The following is a 24,947-nucleotide window of genomic DNA, read 5'->3' as shown; positions in this document are numbered from 1 at the left end:
ATAAACAGGCCGGTGCTGTGGCATAGCAGGCTGGGCCTCCACCTGTGACGTCACCATCCCTTTGGGCATCATCAGTTCATGTCCCAGCTGCTCCTCTTCTGATCCAGCTCTCTGCTACGACCTGGGAAAGCAGTACAAAATGGCCCCAGTGCTTGGACCCCTATACCCACCTGGGAGACCCAGAATATGTTCCTAGCTCCTACTAGTTTCAGATCAACCCAGTTCCAGCTGTTTGTGGCCATCTGGGGAGTGAACCAGTGGATGGAAGACCTTTCTCTCTGTCTCTCCTTCTCTCTGTAACTGTTATGCCACTGATCATCCTAGGCAAGTAGATACATTCCTCCCTTCCACAAAGTGTTTGTCAGTGAACAAGTGTGTGTGTATGTTTATGTGTTATAATCCAGAATGAGATGTTTCAAGTTACAGATAAGAGACAGCAGCAAGGTGATTAAGAGCGTTAGCTTTGGAGTCAAGCAACTGCCTGGATTTCAATATCAGCTACCATTAACTATATACTACCCTGGGCACACTCCTAATTCTTAACCTTTCCATGTTTCCTATCTATGTAACATGAAGATAGTATCTATCTCATAGAGTTGTGTAAATTAAGTAAATTAGCAGATTTACGTACCACTGCTTGGGAATGGTGGCTGACAAATGGTGAACATCCAACATCAGCTAGTGCTACTATTTTTGTAATTCAATTTGATAACTTTACACATTAGAACCAAAGCCCATGTCCTCAAGGAATGCTAGCAGTGTTAGTAATTACTTAGTGCAACAAATTATTTAGTATAAATAAATGTACTCCAGGTTCATAATCTAGAGTTTGAATCTTGAAAAAAGAAAGGACAGGGGCTGGCATTGTGGCGTAGCAGATCAACCTGCTGCTTGTGATGCTGGCATCCCAAATAGTGCTGTTTTAAGTCCTGGCTGGTGTGCTTCTGAGTCAGCTCCCTGCTTCTAGGAAAGCAGAACATAGTCCAAGTGTTTGAGCCCCTGCCACCCACGTGTGAGACCAGATGGAGCTCTGGGTTCCTGGCTTCAGCCTAGCCCAGCTCCGCTTGTTGTGGCCATTTGGGGAATGATCCAGCGGATAGATCTCTCTCTCCCTGTCACTTTGCCTTTCAGATAAATAAATCTTAAAAAAAAGAAAGAAAAAAAACATGATAAAGCAAATTAAAAGATAAAGGTAAGGGTAGGCATTTGGCCTAGTGATTAAGATGCCTGTGTACCACATCAAGCACTTTGGTTCAATACCCACCTCTAACTCCTGGCTTGTTTGAGCTAACTCAGCCCCTAGGATGGAGCAGTGATGGCTCAGGTTATTGGGTATCTGCCACTCATGAGACCAGGATTGAGTTCCCAACTCCCAGCTTCAGCCTTAGCACAGCCCAGACTGACAGGCATTTGAAGAGTGAACCAGTAGATGAGAACTCTCTCATTTCTGTCTACCAATAAATAAATTTTAAAGACAAAAACAGGGGTGGCTTTGTGGCACAGCAGGTAAAGCTGTCTGCAACACCAATATCCCATATGGGTGCCAGTTCGAGTCCTGGCTGCTTCAGCTCTGATCCAGTTCTCTGTTAATGGGCCCAGGAAAGCAGTGGAAAATGGCTTAGGTTCTTGAGCTCCTGCACCCATATGGGGGACCTGGATGGAATTCCAGGCTCCTGGATTCAGCCTGGCCCAACCCTGGTGCTGCAGTCATTTGGGGAGTTAACCAGTAGATGGGAGATCTATTTAAAGCACAAGATAAATATATTTATATATATATGTATATATATATATATTTCTCTTTCAAGTAAATACATCTTTAAATAACAAATGTATATATTTATTATGTTTCAGTATAAATTTTTTAATATATTTTATATATATTTATATAATTTTTAATTTTATAATTTATACATTTTATATATATATTTATAGATTTATCTATTTGAAAGGCATGAGTTAGAGAGAGAGAGAGAGAGAGAATGAATCTTCCATCCACTGGCTCACACTGAAGCTGGGATGATCAAAAGCCAGGAGCCAAGAGCTTCATCTGGACCTCCTGCATCAGTGCAGGGGCCCAAGTACTTGGGCCATCTTTCACTGCTTTTGTAGGCACATTAGCAGGAAGCTGGATCAGAAGTGGAGCAGCAAGGACTTGAACCGGTGCCCATATGGGATGCCTGTAGTGTCAGCCCCTCTAATATCTATTCCTGTGTAACCAAGTACTCCAAAATTTAGTGGTTTAAACTGGTCTTTATTATCTCTTAATTTCTGTGGGTCAGAAAGTTGGGAATGGCTTAACTAGGAAGTCTTGTTTACTGTCTCCTCAGGAGACGTTGACAGCAAGATAACTAGTGTGGCAGTCATTGCAAGCTTGCCTGGTGCTGTATGATCTAAGATGGCTTACTCACTTGGCTGTGGGTGGGGGCCTCAGTTCACCACATGGGCCTCTACATAAGGTTTGTGACAAAGCAGCTGGCTTCTACAAAGTAAGTGATCTGAGAGCAAGAGGATCTAAGCACAAACAGAGATCTAAGAAACTCAAGACCTGAAAAAGAACTGCAGTGCTTTTTTTGTGATAAAACCTGAGGTTTGACATGCCATTACTTTAATATTCTATTCATTAGAACTATATACTAAGTCCAGACCACTCTGTGAAGCAGGAAAATGAAGCTCTACCTCTTGAAGGGGGAGGTAGTGAATAATCTATGGACATATTTATAAAACCACTAGAGTACATAGTCTAGTAATCCATGTATATAAATACATGATAATGAACTCTTTTAAGTGAGAACACAGCTAAACCAAAATAGGCACAGACTGTTGTTGAAGCACAATTTTCAAAAAAGTAAAATATTGACTTCAACAGATTAAAGATTTTATTTAATCCATTACTTAGGGAGTAATTAAGATATAAAAACTGGTCCAAAGTACATTTAAGAAGTTAGGTAAATAGAAACAATGTAACAGATGAAAAAGATTGCTAGCTTAGACATCAAACTGGTTAATGTCCTACAAAGCCACATCACAGACTGTACTTTTTGGAGTCATCTGTTTAACTGGAACATCAACTACTTCCACCTCTACTGGACAGAGATTTACCAGTTGCCTTTACAGAGCTGAAAACTGCCAACCAATGAACTTTTTTGGTCTGTTTTCAACTTCCAGAATTTTTTTCTTCACAGAGGACAAAAAAGTCCCACCACTTTAATCTATCAGCTTGGTAAAGATAAAAACCGTGGTACTAAGGATTACACAGGTTGTTGGAAAACAGGTGCTTTCATATTTCTGACTGGAGTATAAACTGGTAGCGCAATTTAGTTTAATCTATACATTTTGGGGAAGATAAATACAATGAAGTAAAACAGAAAAATGCATAAATCCTCAAGTTCACATCTCAATAAATTTTCAAAAGTAAATATACCTGTGCAAACAGCATCAACCTTTTTTTTTTTTTTTTTTTTTAAGATTTATTTTGTTTATTTGAAACTCAGACTTACAGAGAGAGGAGAGGCAGAGAGGGAGGTCTTCCATCCACTGGATCGCTCCCCAATTGGCTGCAACGGCTGGAGCTGTGCCAATCTGAAGCCAGGAGCTTCTTCCAGGTCTCCCACATGGGTGCAGAGGCCCAAGCACTTGGGCCATCTTCTACTGCTTTCCCAGGCCATAGCACAGAGCTGGATCGGAAGTGAAGCAGCCGGGTCTTGAACCAGAGCCCATATGGGATGCCACCTGTGGGACCAGCATCCAATATGGGTGCTGGTTAGAGTCCCAGCTGTTCCACTTCCGATCCAGCTCTCTGCTATGGCCTGGGAAAGCAGGGAAAGATGGCTCAAGTGCTTGGGCCCCTGCACCGCATGGGAAACCTGGTGGAGAAGGCAGCTCCTGGCTTCATATCAGCACAGCTTTGTTCGTTGCGGCCAGTTGGGGAGTGAACCATTGGATGAGGACCCCTCTCTCTGCCTCTCCTTTTCTCCTTGTGTAACTCTGACTTCCAAATAAATCAATAAATCTTTAAAAAATTATTTATTTTATTTGAGGCCGGCGCCGCGGCTCACTAGGCTAATCCTCCGCCTAGCGGCGCCGGCACACCGGGTTCTAGTCCCGGTCGGAGCACCGGATTCTGTCCCGGTTGCCCCTCTTCCAGGCCAGCCCTCTGCTGTGGCCAGGGAGTGCAGTGGAGGATGGCCCAGGTGCTTGGGCCCTGCACCCCATGGGAGACCAGGAAAAGCACCTGGCTCCTGGCTCCTGCCATCGGATCAGCGCGGTGCGCCGGCCGCAGCGTGCCGGCCGCGGCGGCCATTGGAGGGTGAACCAACGGCAAAGGAAGACCTTTCTCTCTGTCTCTCTCTCTCACTGTCCACTCTGCCTGTCCAAAAAAAAATAAATAAATAAATAAAATAAAAATTATTTATTTTATTTGAAAGGAAGAAAGAGATCTTCCATCTGCTGGTTCACTCCCCTGTGGCCACATTGGTCACAGCTGTGCCAGGCCACAGCCAGGAGCCTGGAGCTTCCTTCGGTCTCCCACATGGAAGTAGGCACCCAAGCACTCGGGCCATCTTCCACTACTTTCCCAAGCAAATTAGTAGGGAGATGGAGTCGAAGGGGAGTAGCTAGGTCTCTAACCAACACCCGTATGGGATGCCAGCATCACAGGTGGTGGTTTAACCTGCTATAAGACTTTGAGGGGCTAACATTGTGGCATAGCAAAGTCTTATTTCCTTAAAAAAAAAAATCAATTTTTGTTATAGGTCATTTTTTTTTAAATTTTTATTTATTTATTTGAAGGGCAGAGTTACAGAGAGGCAGAAGCAGTGAGAGAGAGGTCTTCCATCCGCTGGTTCACTCCCCAAATGGCCGCAACAGCTGGAGCTGGGCTGATCCAAAGCCAGGAGCCTCTTCTGGGTCTCCCACGTGGGTGCACAGGCCCAAGAACTTGGGTCATCTTCCACTGCTTTCCCAGGCCATAGCAGGAAGCTGGTTTGGAAGTGGAGCAGCTGCTGGGTCTTGAACCAGCGCCCATGTACGATGTTGGCACTGCAGGTGGTGGCTTTACCCACTACGCCACAGTGCTGGTTCTGAGGTCCTTTAGTTTTTATGAAGATAGTAGGACAAGAATAAATACCAAAGTCTGTTGAAAATATTTTATTATTATCTTATTTATTTGAAAGACAGAGTTAGAGAGGTAGAGATAAAGGTCTTCCATCTGCTAGTTCATTCCCCAGATGGCAGCAACAACTGGAGCTGCACCAATCCGAAGCCAGGATCCAGGACTTCTTCCGGGTCTCCCACATGGGTGCAGGGGCCCAAGGATGTGGGCCATCTTCTACTGCTTTCCCAGGCCATAGCAGGGAGCTGGATCGGAAGATGAACAACTGGGACTAGAACTGGCACCCATATGTGATGCTAGCGCTTCAGGCCAGGGCTTTAACTTGCTGTGCCACAGCACCGGCCCCAAAAATATTTTTAAAATATAGGCAATATCCATCTACCTGTTTTGACACACATCACTTCTACTTAGCCTAATCCACTGTCATCTCTAGCCTGTGCTACAAAAAGTATTCTATCCAGTATCCCTGCTTCTCTCCTTATCTCTCCACAATCCACTTTCCCTTAGAGTCGCCATGATGTGCTTTCTCAAATGTAATGTGGATCATGTTACTGTTCCATTGCTCCTATGAGGCATGGTGTGAGCTGGTCCCTTCCTGTTTCCATGAGCAGGACCTCTTCTCCCAGCACTCTCCTTGCTCACTGTGCTACAGACTCTCATATTCATCACACCCACTACTCCTTCTGCCCGGAATGCTCTGTTCCTTGATCATAACAGTCTAACATCATTTATGCTTCAAATGTCACCGCTTCAAAATTCAGATCACCTAAATTTAAACAGCAGCCCTCTATTCCTCCTCTAAAATATCACCCATCCAATTTCTGCCTTCACAGAATTTATCCATTATCTGAAATTATCTTTATTTATTTGTTTATTATGTTTCCCCCCAATTCTGGAATGTAAATGCAACGAAAGCAGAAACCTTGCCTGTGTCTTAGAATGTGCCTGGTGCATGGTAGACAATAAATATTTGGTGCCTGAAACAACATAAGGGCTATCTCACCATGATCTAGTTACTCATCAGTTTAACTGATGTGCAAATCACATTGACTTCTGAATTTCTAGGACCTACTGCTAAATCCCACACAGCATCTAACATTGCTTATTATATTCCTTTTATTTTATTGGTGGGAGAAGGGGAAAGTTAGAGAAAGAAGCTTACAGAGCCAGAGAGCTGTCCAAACATTATCCTATCAAGATTGACAATCTGAATATATGGGCTGCATGTGTGTGTGTATATATATGTGTGTATATACATATACACTATACATATTATAGATAGATAACTAGATATAGTCTCCCAGCCTCAGTTTTATCATCTGAATCAATTCAGGCTTATTCAGTAAAATCTGGACCAACTGCTGATAAAATCTGTGATTCAGTTAATGCAACTGCAAAAATATCAAGACAGTCACATGAATATACCATGGTCCTACTCGGAACACAGAGCCCTAGAAATATGAATCCTGTTCAGTGCTTATGTTGTTGTTGTTTGAGCTCCTGAATTTCCTGGCTTATGTTCTGTGTGTGTTTTTTTTTTTTTTTTTTTTGTGCTTTTGCTTCTGAGAAAATAGATGTACAAAGCATCGGTATGGTCGCAGGAGCAGTGACAGGCATAGTAGCTGGAGCTCTGCTCATTTTCCTCTTGGTGTGGCTGCTAATCCGAAGGAAAGATAAAAAGAGATATGAGGAAGAAGAAAGACCTAATGAAATTCGGTAAGCAACCCCAAATCCCCACTTCTACTGGGCTTCTTTTCTGAGGTCAGCTCCATAATAACCTGTCAACATAGTGTCCCCAGTTTCCTCCTAACTATGAATCTGTCAAACGATCACTCTGTAAGGCAGGATGATCTAGTCTAGGGACAGATGATCTGGTTTCCCCCTAGACTTCACTGTACAAAACAATCTACAACAGTCTTAAAAGTTCAGCTTCCCATTACTGCTGGTTTACTTCCATTCATAAGGGGAATACAAACGACAGGCCTTAAGACTTTCTCAATGTGAGATGATATGAATCTTCCCCGTGTAACAGAGTAGACCTCTGGGTTAACAGAACACACATTTGCCTAAGCCAAGCATTAAACTTTAAGAAATGATGAAGTGCCTATTGACCTACATGGCTGCCTTCCAATGGTATTATTTGAGGTTTACAGGTTGAGGGATTGATTAGGAAATCTCAGATGAAGCAACCATAGTAGAAGCCATGACAGTCCTGTCAGTAATAAAGTTTGTCTTTGCTGTGTTTTCTCTTCAGAGAAGATGCTGAAGCCCCCAAAGCCCGCCTTGTGAAACCCAGCTCCTCTTCCTCAGGCTCTCGGAGCTCACGCTCTGGTTCTTCCTCTACTCGCTCCACAGCAAATAGTGCCTCACGCAGCCAGCGGACACTGTCGACTGATGCAGCACCCCAGCCAGGACTGGTCACCCAGGCATATGGTCTAGTGGGGCCAGACACAAAAAGTTCTGAACCAAAGAAAGTCCACCATGCTACTCTGACCAAAGCAGAAACTGCAACGAGCATGATCCCCAGCCAGAGCAGAGCCTTCCAAACTGTCTAAATTAAAGTCGACGTGACTCCCAGGCTTTCCTAGATTCAGGTCTTAGGACTCTACTAGTCACTGGAGCTCAGTCACCAGCCACATAACCCCTTTGAACCAGATAAGAGGTCGTTTAAGTAGCAGTGAGCATTGTGTGGAACAGACTGAGATGAGTACTTCCCTTAAGTGACACCAGAGAACCAAAAGGATGCAAGTTGATCATCTCCCCAAAGGCACTCATTATGCCTTTAGACCACAGTGGGGGAAAACAGGTGTCCAAATTTGTATATTTTTGACCAGGACCCATGATGTATAGGTGAGGTAAACACACCAAAACTTCTCACCAGGGATATTTTCTATCAATGCTTTGATTCACCACTGTCCAAAAGAATTGGGATATTGTTTGTAAGTTTTCTATGCATTTATAAAATCTACTGGATTACTGTTAATTACTCAGATACTCAAGCAGAACCCACAGCCTTATATCACACCTATCTTCACCATGTACTGGGCTAACCACCTCTAAGAACTCCACAAAGGAAACACATCTCTTCTATCAACTTGCCTGCATTTTGTCCTAAGGTTTCAAGGAGTTTAAAGAGTGGGAGATGGAGATTGACTTTCTTCTACTCTATCTACTGCTCATCTCCCTAGTTACACTGAAACCTAAATTACATCAAAAAGGGAGTCCAGGATGTGACAAGTGACAATGAAAAGCTTTCCATCACAGGGAAATGCTGACAAACACCAGAAATATACGTTGGAACAATTGTGGATTTTTTCTCAAATCAGATGCCCTGAGGGCTTCTCTGCTGGATATCTCAAGAGAAAGAAAAATTTCACTACATCATTTAATCATGTCCTTAGAAAGAAGTCTTCTAGATAAAAAGAGATCTAGGAAGGCTGAAAGACCACCTGATATACCACTATAATTTCTTACTTCTGAGAACATGTGAAACCAGAATTTCAAGACTAACTAGAGAAAAAGATTTGATTAGTTTCCTCTGAATATGTTAGGGAGAGATAAGGAAGTTCAGAATTGCACCATACATGTAGCTTCCTCCATTTTTTTCACTTCAGAAGGATGTGAACCTGGGACTTTTTAATGATCCTAAGTCTTAAAATATCAAAAAGATCAGAAGCTGCTAACATTTCCTAATGACACTCCAAGTATATGCTAATATCATTTCCTCCTGGGAGATTGAAGCAGGGAAATTCAGTGTTGTCCCAGCCTTAGCCTCTAAGGAAATGCATCTCTGAGCTGAAAAGAAAGGGAACTAACAATTAGGGAAGCGATGATGAAAGTAACTAATGTCAGAAGGTAGGGCGAATGCCTATTAACATCTTAGCTGTTGGCATTTAGCAAAGAATTGGCAGAAAGAGGGATGGGCACTGAGGCACAGTGCATTAAGCTTCCACCTGCAATGCTTGCATCCCCTTTGAGCACCTGTTAAAGAGTCTTGCTGCTTCTATTCCAATCCAGCAACCTGCTAATGTGCCTAGGAAGGCAGCAGCAGATGGCTGAAGTACTTGGGCCCCTGTTACCCACACAGGAGACCCAGATAGAACACTGGGCTCCTGGCTTCAGCCTGGCCCTGCCCTGGCTGTTGCAGCTATCTGGGGAGTGAACCAGCAGATGGAAGATCAAGCTCTCTTTCTCTGTCGCTCTGCCTTTCAAATAAATAAAATATTAAAAATAATAAAGTCTAGAATTGGCAGAAAGGATTCACCAGGATAGTTATTGGAAGTGGATGCACAGGAGCAGAAAGGTGTCTGAGAAACCAGCTGTCTCCAATACAGTGTCTTCCTTTTTTTTTTTTTTTTTTTTAAAGATCCATTTTATTTAATTGAAAGGCAGTGTTATAGAGGAGAGAGCAAGCTTTTATCTTCTGGTTCACTCCCCAAATGGCTGCAACGTCCGGAGCTAAGCTGGTCTGAAGCCAGGAGTTTCTTCCAGGTCTCCCACATGGGTGCAGGAGCCCAAGGACTTAGGCCATCCTCTGCTGCTTTCCCAGAGTATTAGCAGGGAGCAGGATTGGAAGTGGAGCAGCTGGGACTTGAACCAGCATCCATATGGGATGCAGGCACTGCAGGCAGTGGCTTTATCTGCTATGCCACAGAGCCAGCCTCGTCATCCCTTTTTAATGGATTTGACTACTAAGACACAAAGCACAAACGCTGAACCTGAAATTGCCCATCAAGGAACCCAGCACAAGTGTCAACTGATCACCACTGGTAGAACAGAGTATTTCTTCTTATCCAAAGGGCTAAAGGAAAGAAAAGTAATACTGGATATGGTGATGAAAGCATTGTTTCCCAAAGAGAAATCAGATGCTTAAAGGAAAAAGGCTGACCTGGGATTCTGCCCCATTTCTTTGGTTTTTCATTCCTACATTTAACTCTCACAACAGAGTCCTTACAATGTACAAGTCCACCTCCTTCTAAAGTCCTGAGGAATTTATCTTTGGGTGAACATTTTAACCTGAGTTTTATCTTCTCTAAAAATGGTGGGAAATGAGACACTGAGGAACTAACATAAAGAACTTCTGCTACCAGTTCAAGAGTACTGGTGTATTTGGAATGCTTCTAACACTAACTCATTGTAAGAGATAAAACCCCTTATTCTAGCTATATTTTTATTCTTCTGGTAGTGTGGTATCCAGGCAACATATCTCTCCTGCTTTATGATTCTGAGAATTCTCATTTCTAGAGTACCTGAGCCAAACAAGTACACTATGGAGGCTGCAGCTCTATCATCACTAGTAATTTGCTCTTGTGTTAGAACCTTTGAACCTAAAGTGGCCTGCCTAAGCCTTTGAAAGCAGGAATAAATCGTGCATGAAACAGATTTAGTTTGAACATATTAATTATCAGAAGACTAAAATACCAGTTGAATATCCAAATTATTTTGGAAATCTATTGACAGTGGAAACCTACAACAAATACCTAAAACAGATTACACTAAGAGCCTGGAAAATTCTAAGGAACTGAAGATTCTTAGAGGTAAGGTGCTGAAGTCTTAGCAATGATACTGCACTTCTCAAGTCAGACATCTGGGTTTAGAGAATACAGGCTCTAGGCTTACAATAAAGTTAGAGCCATACTGGTTCCACCACATTCCATTTACTCTGCAAGTAAAATTTAATATGAAACAAACGCAATGTAGGAAAAAGAAGTAGATGGAATGGCATAGATGTTTAGACACTAACCATTTCAATAAAATACATTCACCAAAAAAAAAAATCTGTAAAATAAAGAGGTTAAAGACATTGTTCCTATATTGTATAAACACAATTTCAAAACTGTTCCAAAACGACATATACAATTTTGCTTCATTTCTGGTGTTCAACTGTTTATATTTCAACTTCTAAACTGCTTTGTAATTGGGACTGTGTTTAAGCATCACAAAAACCAACTATTTATTATAGATGCATCTCTATCAGCAATTTAAGAAAAAATAAATAAGATGATACTGTAGGCGAGACTGAAGTTCATATAATCCACCCTGGAAATTTATCAGCTTGCTGCCTACAGAACAGAAGGACTCAGACTGAATACGATCTAATATGTATTGATTTCAGTCACAAACATGCCATATACTTTTTTCTCAGAAGGTAAAATGCTAAGTAATACAGGCGATGGTAAGTGATGATACAGCAAGTTTTTTGCAAACAAGTACCAACAGAGAAGCACACACTAAAATTCAAAGAAATCCAGAAAGAGAAGTCCACACTAAAAGATTCAAATGTACCTGAAAAACACTTCAGAGGTTTATCATAATAGAAGAGCAGTAATAACAGTAATCATAAGTTACTGAGCCATTACCATGTGCCACTCATACTAAGTACACTAATAGCTTGTCTCAATCTCATACTCACATTAACCCCATAAGGAGATATCTGTGTTCTCTTTTTACAAATGAGAAAACTAAGGGTCAAGAGAGGTTGAGTCAGTAGCACAGCCAGGATTTAAACCCAGCCACTGTGTTAGCCTATTCCATCAGAACTGCAGATTCTGATCAGTCACTATTTTCATTCCTGAAATTCTCAAACCTTTATCCCAAACCATGAATTTTCCTTTCTCCTTGCTTTCTTCCTTGCCTTAATGCTTTTCACCATACCTGGGACACACTTAGCTCACTCACACAGTTAAATCCAAATTATTTTAGGGTAACATTCCAACTTTAAAATTGCCTGTGAAGTTTTTATGATAAAATAATGATAGGCTTAGGTTATATGATACATACAATCTCTGTTGAATGCTAAGCAGAATATTTTGAAAACATAAAGGTTAAGAAATCTGTCAGCCTTCTGAGACAAAAAGATCAGCTGCATTAAAACTCCAAAGTAATAGGCACACCTGATTCTCCAAAGATGCTAAAGGCAGATCAATTTATCAAAAATGTTTTAAAGAGCTCAAACACTTCAGGGACCTCACAGTTTGAAGTTATTATGTTTACAATTATTTTGGACTGACTTTACACTCCCTTTAGTTTTTTATGTCTTGTTTTTATTACCTTTCCTGGATGGAAAAATAAGATATAAAAGAAATATGGATTATTTCTATATAAAGATATAAAGGAAATCCAGTTTGCTACTTCTAAGTGGCACTAATAATTCAAGTAATAAAAATATAAAGACTCCAACTTATACAGCACATCCTCTCCACAGTACAGGGGCTCAACAAGATGTCTTAAAAAGCTCAAGGGATGGGCCGGCGCCACGGCTCACTAGGCTAATCCTCCGCCTAGCGGCGCCGGCACACCCAGTTCTAGTCCCGGTCGGGGCGCCGGATTCTGTCCCGGTTGCCCCTCTTCCAGGCCAGCCCTCTGCTGTGGCCAGGGAGTGCAGTGGAGGATGGCCCAGGTGCTTGGGCCCTGCACCCCATGGGAGACCAGGAGAAGCACCTGGCTCCTGGCTCCTGCCATTGGATCAGCGCGGTGCGCCGGCCGCGGCGGCCATTGGAGGGTGAACCAACGGCAAAAGGAAGACCCTTCTCTCTGTCTCTCTCCCTCACTGTCCACTCTGCCTGTCAAAAAACAAAACAAAACAAAACAAAACAAAAAAAAGCTCAAGGGATGGGAGATGTGCATTGGGTTCTTGGCTCCTAGTTTTGAACTCTGTCCCCCTCCCTTGCAGACATTTGGGGAATGAACCAATGCTGGGAGTGCTCCCTTTCTTTTCCTGTGGACTAAACAGATAATACAAGCCAAGTTCTGTTAGGAAACTGGTGCAGTTTTAGCCAGGTGGCCACATGGCCCAGCTACCTGTGCCAGGCTCCACCCCCATCCTAATGGGATTCGCTGCTCCTGCTTCCCTGCCCACCCTCAGGCGAAGTTTTAAAAGGGCCTGTTCCTGAACATGTGCTCTCTTGGCTCTTGGTTCTTCTCTCTTGGCTCTGCTCTCCTCTCTCCTCTTCTCTGCTCTATCTTCTCTCCTTGCTAGCTCCTCTCCTCTCTGTTTCTCTCTTACATTCTCTTTCTCTCTTTTTCCTTTGCCACCCCTTCACTCCGGTCTGTAGGGTATTCCCCAATAAACCCTTTCCCTTACTCCGGTGTTCGGTGTGTTTTGCGACGGCTAACATTAATATATATAACAAGTTCTTAACATGTTGTCCTGCACAATAAAATAACAATGACAAGGACTTCATTATCAGTAACACTAGGCATGAGTATGTTATAAAGCATGATCTGGTTAGAGGGCAACATTGGGGAAAAAAGGTATTTGGGTTAGGGGCTGGCGTTGTGGCCTAGTGGGTAAAGCTGGTGCTGGCATCCCATATAGTCGCTGGTTCAAGTCCTGGCTGCTCCATTTCTAATTCAGACTCCCACTAATGCGCCTGGGAAACCAGTGGAAGATGGCCCAAGTCCTTGGGCCCCTGCACCCACGTGGGAGACCTGGAAGAAGCTCCTGGCTCCAGCTCTGGCTGTTACTCCCATTTGTGGAGTGAACCAGCGGATGGTTTCTGTCTCTCCCTCTTTCAAATAAATAAATAAATAAATCTTTAAAAAAAAAAAAGATATTGGGCTTACTTGTATGCTGTTATCCAATAGCAATAACTTATACCTGGCTGCATTTAGAAAGTCAAAATATTAATAACAGCGTGAATCATTCTGGTTTCAAATTTCCCTTATGAAATGCAATAAGTACACTCAAGTCTTTGGGTAATCAGGGCATAAACTGCATCTTTATAAACAATGTCGTTGGGTCCAACAAAGGTTGTTTTTAATACCTGAGGTTTTGAAGGAACTTCTGTATAAATTCACCATTCTTTGATGTTGAATAATTTTCTAAAATGTCATTTAGTAACGTACATCACATAATTTTATACAAATTATCCAATTAAACCCTAAACTTTTAACTTTTGGGAAGAAAAAAGAAGACAAAGGGCTGTCTACTTTAGGTTGATTAATTATTCATTTACATATTGCCTAATGAATTATGCCAATTTAAATAATCTATTTAGAAGTTTCTTCAATTGACAGTACTCCAACATTTTGTCAATAACCAGTAACGATACAAAAAAAAAAAAAAAAAACAACCCTTAGCTTGTTCTTTCTTGCCCTGGTCTCACCATTTTAAGGCTTGCTTCCTCTTCTCCCAGAACACTGGAGAAGTTGGTGACTCCATCCAGTAGCTATCCCAAAAAGGACTTAGTTTGAATTCAATTTCTTATCTGCTTTCACATCCACAATGCAAACTGAACACACAGTCTGTTTCTCCTAATCTTACCTTCCTTATCAGAACAGCTTTGAAAGTTAAAAGACCAAACAAAGTTCTTAACTTTAGGGTCTCTGGGAATTCAATAGAAGACTTTGAGTCCTTTGATACTTAGATTTAAGAAGCCTTGGGAATAAGGGAAGGGGGACTGACAGGACAGGCAAAGTACTGTTTTGCAACTTACTTCACTTGCAACAAATATGAGGGTAGTTTTACAAAAAGAAGAACTAGGGGGCAAGCATGGTGGCATAGTGAATAAATCCACTGCTTACAATACCAGCACCAAATATGGGCACTGGGAGGAGTCTCAGAGTCCCAGCTGCTCCGCTTCAGATCAAGCTCCCTCCTAATGGCTTGGGAAGAGCAGCCAAAGATTCCCTACTTGGGAGACCCAAATGAACCTCCTGGCTCCTAGCTTCTGCCTGGCCCTGCACCAGCTGTTGCAGCCATCTGGAGAGTGAACCAGTGAACGGAACATCTTCCTAACACTTTCCAAAGTTTTCCTTTCAAAAAGGAAAAAAGAAACTACCTCTTTGGCATAGAAATGGTTTGAATTCTAATTCAGGTCTGACTCCAAATAAAGTCCATGTTCTTTCCATCCCACCATGCTTCTCATAATAAAAACAAATGAAAATGGATCCTTAATACTAAAGAGGAATTGCAAAGGCAAACTCCAGTCTGATATAATTAAAGACTATCAAATAACCCAGGTACAAACTGTCACTACTGGAGAACAGCCCAACACCTCCCCCCCCATCCCCCACCTCTCATCACATTATGCTTCAGAGCACCCTATGCCTAGACTAGCTACTGCCAGTGGAGTCCTTGTCATTGCTGTTTTATTGCACAGGATAACCTGCTGAGCACTTGATTTGCATTTTTCATTTATTTGAGAGGGAAAGGGAGCCCAAGTTCAATCCTCTAACTGGACAATCCAATCTTCAGTTTAATGTGACTTTACCATTTTGCCATGGTGGGTTTTTTTTTGGTGCCTTTTTTTTTTTTTTTTTAAGATTTTACTTATTTGAGAGGTAGAGTTACAGACAGTGAGAAGGAGAGAGAGAGAGAGAAAAGAAAGGTCTTCCTTCCATTGGTTCACACCTCAGATGGCCACAACGGCTGGAGCTGAGCTGATCCTAAGCCAGGAGCCAGGTGCTTCTTCCCTGTCTCCCATGTGGGTGCAGAGGCCCAAGCACTTGAGCCATCTTCTAACTGCTTTCCCAGGCCATAGCAGAGAGCTGGGTTGGAAGAGGGGCAGCCAGCACTAATACCGGCACCCATATGGGATGCTGGCACTGCAGGTGGGGGATTAACCTACTGTGCCACAATGCCAGCACCTAATCTTTTCTTTAAAAAAAAAAATTATTTATTTATTTGAGAGGCAGAGTTTCAGAGAGAGAGAGACAGAGAGATAGTTCTACCCAAATGGTGGAGACAGCCAGAGCTGGGCGTATCCAAGGCCAGGAACCAGGAGCTTCTTCCTGGTCTACCACATGGGTTCCGAGGCCCAAGCACTTGGGCCATCTTCCACTGCTTTCCCAGGCCATTTGCAGAGAGCTGGATTGGAAATGGAGTAGCTGAGACTCAACCCTGTGCCCATATGGGATATTTGTGCTGCAGGCCAGCAGAGGCTTAACCTACTAATGCCATAGTGGCCCCACCACAGTATTTCAGACAGCAGAAAGCAAAGTTTTATGAGGACACTGTAGCCAGACTGGGTGTGAACTCCAGATTGCACAATCTGACTTTGTGGCTTGGCTTCATCATTTAACCATTCAGCTTATTACATCTTCTCATCTGCAAAATGAGGATCACAACAGTTGCTGCCTCTTAGATCTGTAGTGAGAATTAAATATATGCAAGGCACTTAAAAACAGTGCTTGCAAGGCATGTGATAGACACACAAAAATGTTAATCACTACCCTACTCCCCAGTCAGAAGCCTTAGGTTCCAGACTCTACTGCAGTCCCTGGCACCTGAACTTCCATTTAATTTTTTTTAAAGACTTAAGGCAGAGTTACAGAGAGGTAGAGGCAGAAAGAGATATCTTCCACCTGCTGGTTTACTCCCCAAATGGCTGCAACAGCTGGAGCTGAGCTGATCCGAAGCCAGGAGCCAGGAGTTTCCTCCAGGTCTCCCACATAGGTAGTAAGGGTCCAAGTACTTGGGCCGTCTTCTGCTGTTTTTCCCAGACCGTTAGCAGGGAGTTTATGGGGTGCCAGCCTCACAGGTGGTGGCTTTACCCGCTATGCCACAACACTGGCCTGCATTTTAGTTATTGAACCAGTGGAAAAAAAAACTGGGATTGGCATCCACCCAATAGCAGTGATTAATACAGAACAAGTAACCTGTTTCTCTGGTCACTCCCAAATGTGTTCTCACAAGACCTGGACTTTGTTCTTATTACATCGAATGATTCACAGCCTATGTATTTAAGGCTCAAAATATGAATGAGAACTGTTCTCCACCTCTTTCAATATACAAAGTTTCAAACAGCACATTCACTCAAGATCTAAAATTAAAGTTTAGTTGGGTCGATGCTGTGGCGTAGCCAGTAAAGCCGATGCCTCCAGTGCTGGCATCCCATATGGGCCCCGGTTCAAGTCCCGGCTGCTCCACTGTGATCCAGCTCTCTGCTATGGCCTGAGTGTTTGGGCCCCTGCACCTGAAGCTCCTGGTTCCTGGCTCAGGTTGGTCTTTGCAACCATTTGGTAAGTGAATCAGCAGATGGAAGCACTCTCTGACTTTCATATAAATACATCTTAAAAAAAATTAAAATGCTATACATTGTTCAAAGGCAAACAAAATATACAAAATGCAGGATGTTGTTCAGAAACTGTACTTTTTAAACTCAGACTTCCAGCACTTGAGTGTGAAAAGAACGACTGCAGATGCCAAACGAAACTGAAAGCAGCGTCCCACGGCACACACCTTCCTCCTTCTGGACTCGGACTTCAGTGTTTCTAGAAAAGACATTACACTGTAGTGTAACCGTGTAACCAATAAAGAAGACCAAAGATCCTGCTCTAGCTCAGCCAGTTGTTAACCTTCCCACAAGTAACACCTCTGAACTTCATTTTTCTCCTAATTCAGGGGTTAGTAACACATTGGTTTGATGATAAATGAAAAACCAGCGAGCACTTTGCACATGGTCAAATCGCTGTCTAAAATTAACTTCTAGGGAGGTGGGGAGACGCTAAACAAGTACCTCCATCGGATGCCGGGCTCACACTCCCCCAAAAGGCAGATAAGAAAATACTCTTTAATCACATTGAAGCCGGCCTGTGTCCGGGAGTCACTGGCTCTGACAAGGACAAGGCGTCCTCAGCTCTTCTCACAGCCTAATTCACGCTGTCTGCCAACCTCATTTCAGGCCTGCTGCTGAAAATTCTGCGAGGGGAGCCTTAAAACTATCTCCCCACCCAGCCGCACCCACGTCTCTACTAAATAGGAATAAAAGCTGCCCGGCTTGTTTGAAAGGTCACCTGGCAAGCACCCAAGGAACTGAGACGGGCTCTTAAAATGACAAGGCCTTAAATGGCTGCCGCCATGCACCACCATGTACAAGTCTAGGCACCACTGTTTCCTGCACGGGCTTAGTCACGTTTTCAGGACGGCTGCGTTGGTTGCCGTTTCACTTTTGACAAAAATCAAGGTAGACAAGATACTACTTCGTTTCTGAAAAACGCTCAAATTAAAAAAAAAAAATCCAAAGCTAAGTCTCAGGACTGCCAGAACCTAGGATTTCCTAACGCCTGCCGGTTTCCAGGGGCTGGGGGGAGGGGAGACTTCTTTTTAGTGTTTCTTCCACAATAGCAGAGCTGTAGGGCTGGGACACGTGGGGGTGGGGATGAATCAGAAAGCCGAGTCAGTTCTCGGAAAGAGAAAGGGAGAGGCACCGGGGTCTACGCTCAGAGAAACACGTGTGGCTGCCTATTAGCCCCAACCCAGGGTCCTGGTTCTGCGGTTTCTGAGAAGCAGGGCCCCTCGAACCCCCGCTCCGGGGGCTGCCGGCCAACCGCTGCTGCAGCGGCGTGAGGTTTTTGAGCACCTGCTAGAGAAACCTGTCCCAGCCAGCGCAAAAGCGGAGGCGACACCGGCAGTGTACTACCAACTCCCTCCAACTGCAATCCAGGGTGCCCCGATCAAGTTCTTCCACGAGGCGCCGGCCTCCCCCCAACCCGCCCAAGGCCGGATCGTCGGCCGCAACATCCCGCGGTCAGGCCTAGCCTAAAAGAATCGCTTCTCCGAAACGTGGATCCGCGGAACCTAAGCCGGCCTAGAGGACCTTCTTGCATATTGCAGTGAGGGTGGAGGAATACTTAGGTGGGGGAGGGGAGAAACAACCTTCGCGGCCATTTTGTCCTCGCTCCACTTCCGTCTTCTCTTCCCGGGCTTCGGCTCCTGGACCCCTCCCTTCAGGTCCTACCCTCATCCTCTCCCGGTTCCGAGCCGGCGAACAGCGCGGTTTGCGCTGCTGTCATTGGCTCGTTCTAAATTTGCCCGCCCCTCTTCCTTCTCCTCCTTCCGGCCCCTCCCGCCCGCGCCGACAGGAAGCGCATGCGTAGATGCGGTTCTCCCCTTCCCCCCCAACGCCCGGGGTGACTGAGGACTCCCGCGCGCGGGCTTTGTCGGCCCCACCCTCGCTTTCCCCGGGGCCGCTCGGAGAGCGGGGGCGAGCCTGAAAGTTCCAGAACGCTGCGGTGGTGCGTCACCGCGGGATGGGGTGGGGTGAGGGCGGGAGGGGGCGGGGCCCAAGGATTGGAGCAGGCTTCCCATTGGGGCTTGCAGAGGTTGCCGGGCACCATTGGCTGAGGCTGCCATGATAGGCAGCCGGCAGGGGCGGGCCCCTTCTGGAAGGTTCTGAGACAGGGTATAAGAGTCAGGGTGGCGGGCGGAAACCGGTCTCATTGGAGTCGGTGACACCTTTTCGGCCGGACGTACTATTTTTCTGAACCGAGCCGGGCCTTCGCGCAAGGTAAGGTCTTTGTCCTTTGAGCGCTTGGTGGTAGCGGGGTGGGGGGATCTCCGAGCGCATCGGGCGGAAGCTGAGGGAGGCGCCTGCGAGCCCGGGCTTTCGGGGCGCCTGAGCGAGGGAGCGTGCGGCGGCCTGGCTGCCGGCTGAGACCGCCTTCTCTGAGGTGGCGCGGCGCCTGGCTGGCAGCCGCCGGGGCGGCCGGGCTGTGCGGCGGCCGGGAGGGCAACACGGGGTCCCGTTCCCGCCGGGGCCCCTCCGCGACCGCGTGGCCGGAGGAGTGGGGGGGGGCGCCACATCCGTTTTCGGCCTGCGGGGCTTGGCAAATGGAGCCGGCCCTTTCTGCCTCATTGCTTAATCCGGTTCCATTCAGGGTCTTAGAGGAGGAAGCCGCTCCTGGCGTGCGCCCAAGACGGGGCTGCTTTGGGTTTTTTTTTTTTATTTAAAGGCCGAGTGGGGCCCGGGAGCGCGGGGTTCTGGCCGAGGTGACCTGGGGTTCTGCTGGGGGTGAGAGCACGTGCGCCGCGGACCCTCGGGGCAGACGGCTCCTGGGGCCCGGGGCGGGCTGTGCTGCGGTTGGCACGGCAACCCTAACTGCAGCGGGGCTGCGAGGCCCTCCCGCGTGCCGACTTCCGCCCCAGCGGTGCTAGCGTGCTGAGCCAGGCCCTCGGCCATCGCTGTAACCGGGTTTCGGGCTTGAAGGACAGGGGTGAATATTTATAGCTGAGTACGCTGTGTAGAGCAGGTATATTTATTTTTTTTCCTCTTTACAGCAATCATGTCTAAGGGACCCGCAGTCGGCATTGATCTTGGCACCACCTACTCGTGCGTGGGTGTCTTCCAGCACGGGAAAGTGGAGATAATTGCCAATGATCAGGGCAACCGAACCACCCCAAGCTATGTCGCCTTCACTGACACCGAACGACTGATCGGTGATGCTGCAAAGAATCAAGTTGCGATGAACCCCACCAACACGGTTTTTGGTGAGCCATTATAATTGATTTGCCGTGTGGGTTTGAGGGGACCTAGGCAATAGGATACTTGGGATGCTGGCACAAGGAGACCCTTACAGGAATTCAATCCTTATTACCGTTAAGTTGCCGTTAATCATGGGCTTAGTTGTGAAAACTACTGAAATTGGGCATTGTGCTTATGAATCTTACAGATGCCAAGCGATTGATCGGACGCAGATTTGATGATGCTGTCGTTCAATCCGACATGAAACATTGGCCCTTCATGGTGGTGAATGATGCCGGCAGACCCAAGGTGCAAGTAGAGTACAAGGGAGAGACGAAAAGTTTCTACCCAGAGGAGGTGTCATCAATGGTTCTGACGAAGATGAAGGAAATTGCAGAAGCATACCTGGGGAAGGTAAGGGTAATGCTGAGAACCGCAGGCTGAGTGCATCATTGGCTGAAAATACAACAAGTATTTTTGAGATTTCTAAACTGAGCAAGTATATGGTAGTTGTACTGTTGATGGTTAGTGGTTTCCAATAACTTGCTGGGATTTGGGGTTTATGTCCCAAGTAGATTTGAACATGGGCGTTAAAGAGCATTTTATAGTTGAGCATAGTAATTTAGGATTCTTAACTTTCATTCCTAGACTGTTACCAATGCTGTGGTCACAGTGCCAGCTTACTTCAATGACTCTCAGCGTCAAGCAACCAAAGATGCTGGAACCATTGCTGGTCTCAATGTACTGAGAATTATCAATGAGCCAACTGCCGCTGCTATTGCTTATGGCTTAGACAAAAAGGTATGTAACATCTGTGATGGAAATGAAAGCTTAGGGTGATGAGAGCCAGCAGAGGTGTTTACATGGTTTTTTAATTGCAGGTTGGGGCTGAGAGAAATGTGCTGATTTTTGACCTGGGAGGTGGCACTTTTGATGTGTCCATCCTCACAATTGAAGATGGAATTTTTGAGGTCAAATCCACAGCTGGAGACACCCACTTAGGTGGAGAAGACTTCGACAACCGAATGGTCAACCATTTTATTGCCGAGTTCAAGCGCAAGCATAAGAAGGACATCAGTGAGAACAAGAGAGCTGTCAGGCGTCTCCGCACAGCTTGTGAGCGAGCTAAACGTACCCTCTCTTCCAGCACCCAGGCCAGCATTGAGATAGATTCTCTGTATGAGGGAATCGACTTCTATACCTCCATCACCCGTGCTCGATTTGAAGAGTTGAATGCTGACCTTTTCCGTGGCACCCTGGACCCTGTCGAGAAAGCCCTTCGAGATGCCAAGTTAGATAAGTCTCAGATCCATGATATTGTCCTGGTGGGTGGTTCTACTAGAATTCCCAAGATTCAGAAGCTGCTTCAAGACTTCTTCAATGGAAAAGAACTGAATAAGAGCATCAACCCTGACGAGGCTGTTGCCTATGGTGCAGGTAATAAATCACTTTTAACCATTTAACCTGGTTAAACTTTTTAGTGGATCAAGATGACCGCTATGATGAGTGATCCTTAACCATTCGTAGTTTCCACCAAAAGCTTGGCTAATGATGGCAAACCTTCCTTGGATGTCTGAGCGAGTCAGATTGGTTATGGAAATGGTAGAAGTTTTTCTGTTTTTTAACTGAATTTTCCTTTCACCAGCTGTCCAGGCAGCCATCCTGTCTGGAGACAAATCTGAGAATGTTCAAGATCTGTTGCTGTTGGATGTCACTCCTCTATCACTTGGGATTGAAACTGCTGGTGGAGTCATGACTGTCCTCATCAAGCGCAATACTACCATCCCTACCAAGCAGACACAGACCTTCACCACCTACTCCGACAACCAGCCTGGCGTGCTCATTCAGGTATGTCTATTTAATGTTGGCTTGGTTTATGGAGGTTGGGAAAGTTTGCGCTGTGATGATAGATTCCAAAACCATTCGTAGTTTCCACCAGAATTCTTATGTTGGCAAGTTCCTTCCTTGGATGTCTGAGCGTTAAGTCTTCCCTAGATAATCTTAGATAATTAGAACTAGGACAGAAACCTTAAATCTTGCAATTTGTTTGTTCACAAAGGTTTATGAAGGTGAGCGTGCCATGACCAAGGATAACAATCTGCTCGGCAAGTTTGAGCTCACAGGCATACCTCCTGCACCCCGTGGTGTTCCTCAGATCGAAGTCACATTTGATATTGATGCCAATGGCATTCTTAATGTATCTGCTGTGGATAAGAGTACAGGAAAAGAGAACAAGATCACCATTACTAACGACAAGGGTAAGGACAAGGATTGCCTTTATTGCTAGGGAGGGTTTAGGAGATGGCATGTTAACGACAATTTGAACTATTACTAAAAAGATTATCCCAACTTGCAGGCCGTTTGAGCAAGGAAGACATTGAGCGTATGGTCCAGGAAGCTGAGAAGTATAAGGCTGAAGATGAGAAGCAGAGGGACAAGGTGTCTTCCAAGAATTCACTTGAGTCCTATGCATTCAACATGAAGGCAACTGTTGAAGATGAAAAACTTCAAGGCAAGATTAATGACGAGGATAAACAGAAGATTCTTGACAAATGCAACGAAATCATCAACTGGCTGGATAAGAACCAGGTCTGTAATGTGCTGAATGGAGGGACATGTAGAATCTGAATAGGCTTGGGCTAGGTTTATGAAAAGATAGGGTCACAATGATGAATGGTCCAAAACATTCGCGGTTTCCACCAGAACTCAACAGTGTTGGCAGTTACCTTCCTTGGATGTCTGAGTGACCTAAATGCCACAAAATAGCTAGGGCTTTATTTTAGTGTGACAGTGGGGTTCTGTGTTATAATAAACCTTACTGCAGATGCTTAAAAGCTTATTCTGATAACCATTCGTTTTGTCTTCACAGACTGCAGAAAAGGAAGAATTTGAACATCAGCAGAAAGAACTGGAGAAAGTCTGCAACCCAATCATCACCAAGCTGTACCAGAGTGCAGGGGGCATGCCAGGGGGCATGCCTGGGGGCTTCCCTGGTGGGGGAGCTCCTCCATCTGGTGGTGCTTCCTCAGGGCCCACCATTGAAGAGGTTGATTAAGCCAATCCCATTGTAGATGCAGCATTGTTCCACACAGTAAAAGATGGAAGGACCCAAATTTGTAGCAAATTCTGTGGCAGTTTTAAAGTTCAGCTGCTATAGTAAATTACTGGGCATTCTCAATACTTGAATATGGAACATGTGCACAGGGAAAAGAAATAACATTGCACTTTATAAGCACTGTATCTAAGTGGAAAATGCAATGTCTTAAATAAACCTGTATTTAACATTGGCACCATACAGTTGTCTTGACTCTTATTAAATAGTAGGCCAGGTTTAAGCAGGTGCCTGTTGAGCACCTATGAGCCTGTGAAAAGTGGTTTTTGCTAAGGTGGCAACTAAGGCAGTTCCTCAGTAAGCTGTGTTGAGGCCTTGAATTTGTGTGGCATTCCCCTCTGTGGTGGCTGGAGTAGTAAATAGTCAAGGCAGGGTGGTTAAAAAGGCAGGTAGTTGGTAGCAGAGCAAGTCAGTTGCTCACCATTAAAGACCTTTGAAAAGGTTGAGTGTCATCTTAGTGGAGCCTCAAGGTGGGAGAGTATTTCTGTAAATCTAGTGTTTTCTATAAGTTTGCATGATAGCTGAATTCTGTCAGTGCATTAGCAAAGACTGACAATGGGTGATAATGTACATTTTGCCCTATGCACCTCCAGGAAAAGTAGATCAGAGGTGCTTTAAAATTGATTAGAGTTCACCGGCCACCGAGTGGCCATTTGGAATCCCAACCGTGCAGCCATAAAGTGTGAAGTCATCTGCAGCAAAGCTTTGCAGTTAATCTATATACTATACTGTTCCTGTGGCCAGCCCAGTTCCTATTCTGTAGGTATGAAGTTAGGGCAAAATGTTTGATGTATTTGTCCAGTTCAGTGAACTGGTCCATTCATGAAATGGCTACTTAAGCATCCTGAAGGACACATTAATGCCTACCCATACACCAAGAGTCTTCAATCTTGGTTTTCCATGGGTCTCTAGAGGTTAAGTGGAGTGCATTGTAGGATAATACGTAAGTCTGAAAAAGCCTTTGAGTTAGGCTTGCAGTGGACTAACCCTGGGTGAGTTAGTAGATGGCAGGATGCTGAAGTGGGAACTATATAGTGGATATAGAGGTGAGCAGAGAAACTGTTAGCACATTTCGATCATGGCATTCACTTTTAAGCACAGGCAGATCACTGCTGGGTTGGAAAGTTCCTATCAATTTAAAATGGTGGTTTCTGCAGTAACATGGTTGCATGTGAGAATTGCATAGCTAAACCTTTTGAATTTGCAAATGCTGTATTCCAGATGCTAGGATTCTGTAGGGGAAGTGGCAAAGTAAAATGAGGTTACAAGCTATGTATACTACGTAGCATATGCTGTTAAGGCCATCTTTGGGCACTAGGTGGCAGTAGCTGCACCAATACCAGGGTACCTGAGGGAGATGGCTGGAAGGGTTGTTAGAATTTTTTTCCTTGTAAGCCTTGCTGGAGCACAGCAAACAGTCCCAAACGCCCACATTGATGGTATGGGAAAGCATTTCTTGCCAAGCAAGGCTGTTAAGTCTTGCTTGTTGAGAGTTAGCTCTACAGCCAGTTGCCCTGTAGCTGACAAAGAGCCTCCAAGG

General features: G+C 44.9%; 2 protein-coding genes, 1 long non-coding RNA gene and 1 other non-coding gene across 4 annotated transcripts in view; 3 read left to right on the top strand and 1 right to left on the bottom strand.

Moving 5' to 3' along the window:
* CLMP (CXADR like membrane protein) overlaps positions 1-11,121 on the top strand; it is a 113,494-nt gene extending 102,373 nt beyond the window's left edge. The window contains exons 6-7 of the mRNA XM_008260331.4: positions 6,685-6,826; positions 7,365-11,121. Of these exons, the coding sequence (XP_008258553.1) occupies positions 6,685-6,826; positions 7,365-7,665 (443 nt within the window). The 3' untranslated portion in view covers positions 7,666-11,121. The remainder of the gene's footprint in view (positions 1-6,684; positions 6,827-7,364) is intronic.
* On the bottom strand, positions 5,131-19,091 carry LOC127491600 (uncharacterized). The gene is made up of 2 exons (XR_011378236.1): positions 18,711-19,091; positions 5,131-5,355 (listed from the first exon to the last, which is right to left on the bottom strand). It is a non-coding gene; the product is annotated as an uncharacterized lncRNA (long non-coding RNA).
* Positions 18,962-23,588, top strand: HSPA8 (heat shock protein family A (Hsp70) member 8). Its single transcript, XM_002708332.5, has 9 exons — positions 18,962-19,341; positions 20,112-20,321; positions 20,504-20,709; positions 20,944-21,096; positions 21,177-21,732; positions 21,941-22,143; positions 22,355-22,553; positions 22,652-22,884; positions 23,165-23,588. Exons 2-9 carry the CDS (start codon positions 20,117-20,119, stop codon positions 23,348-23,350), a joined length of 1,941 nt encoding a protein of 646 aa, XP_002708378.1. The 5' UTR covers positions 18,962-19,341; positions 20,112-20,116; the 3' UTR covers positions 23,351-23,588.
* Positions 22,191-22,276, top strand: LOC127484947 (small nucleolar RNA SNORD14). Its single transcript, XR_007912149.1, has one exon. It is a non-coding gene; the product is annotated as a small nucleolar RNA SNORD14 (small nucleolar RNA).
* Positions 23,589-24,947: the final 1,359 nt, after the last annotated feature.

The sequence above is a fragment of the Oryctolagus cuniculus genome, chromosome 1 (assembly GCF_964237555.1).
Source record: "Oryctolagus cuniculus chromosome 1, mOryCun1.1, whole genome shotgun sequence".
NCBI classification, from domain to species: Eukaryota; Metazoa; Chordata; class Mammalia; order Lagomorpha; family Leporidae; genus Oryctolagus; species Oryctolagus cuniculus.
This window is presented reverse-complemented; position numbering and strand designations above follow the sequence as displayed.

Excerpts from the sequence above, each read along its gene's own strand:
- HSPA8 (XM_002708332.5), top strand. The coding sequence starts at position 20,117 with ATGTCTAAGGGACCCGCAGTCGGCATTGATCTTGGCACCACCTACTCG. Across the intron at positions 21,097-21,176 it reads CTTATGGCTTAGACAAAAAG|GTTGGGGCTGAGAGAAATGT; the intron begins GTATGTAACATC and ends TTTTAATTGCAG. Across the intron at positions 21,733-21,940 it reads GGCTGTTGCCTATGGTGCAG|CTGTCCAGGCAGCCATCCTG; the intron begins GTAATAAATCAC and ends TCCTTTCACCAG.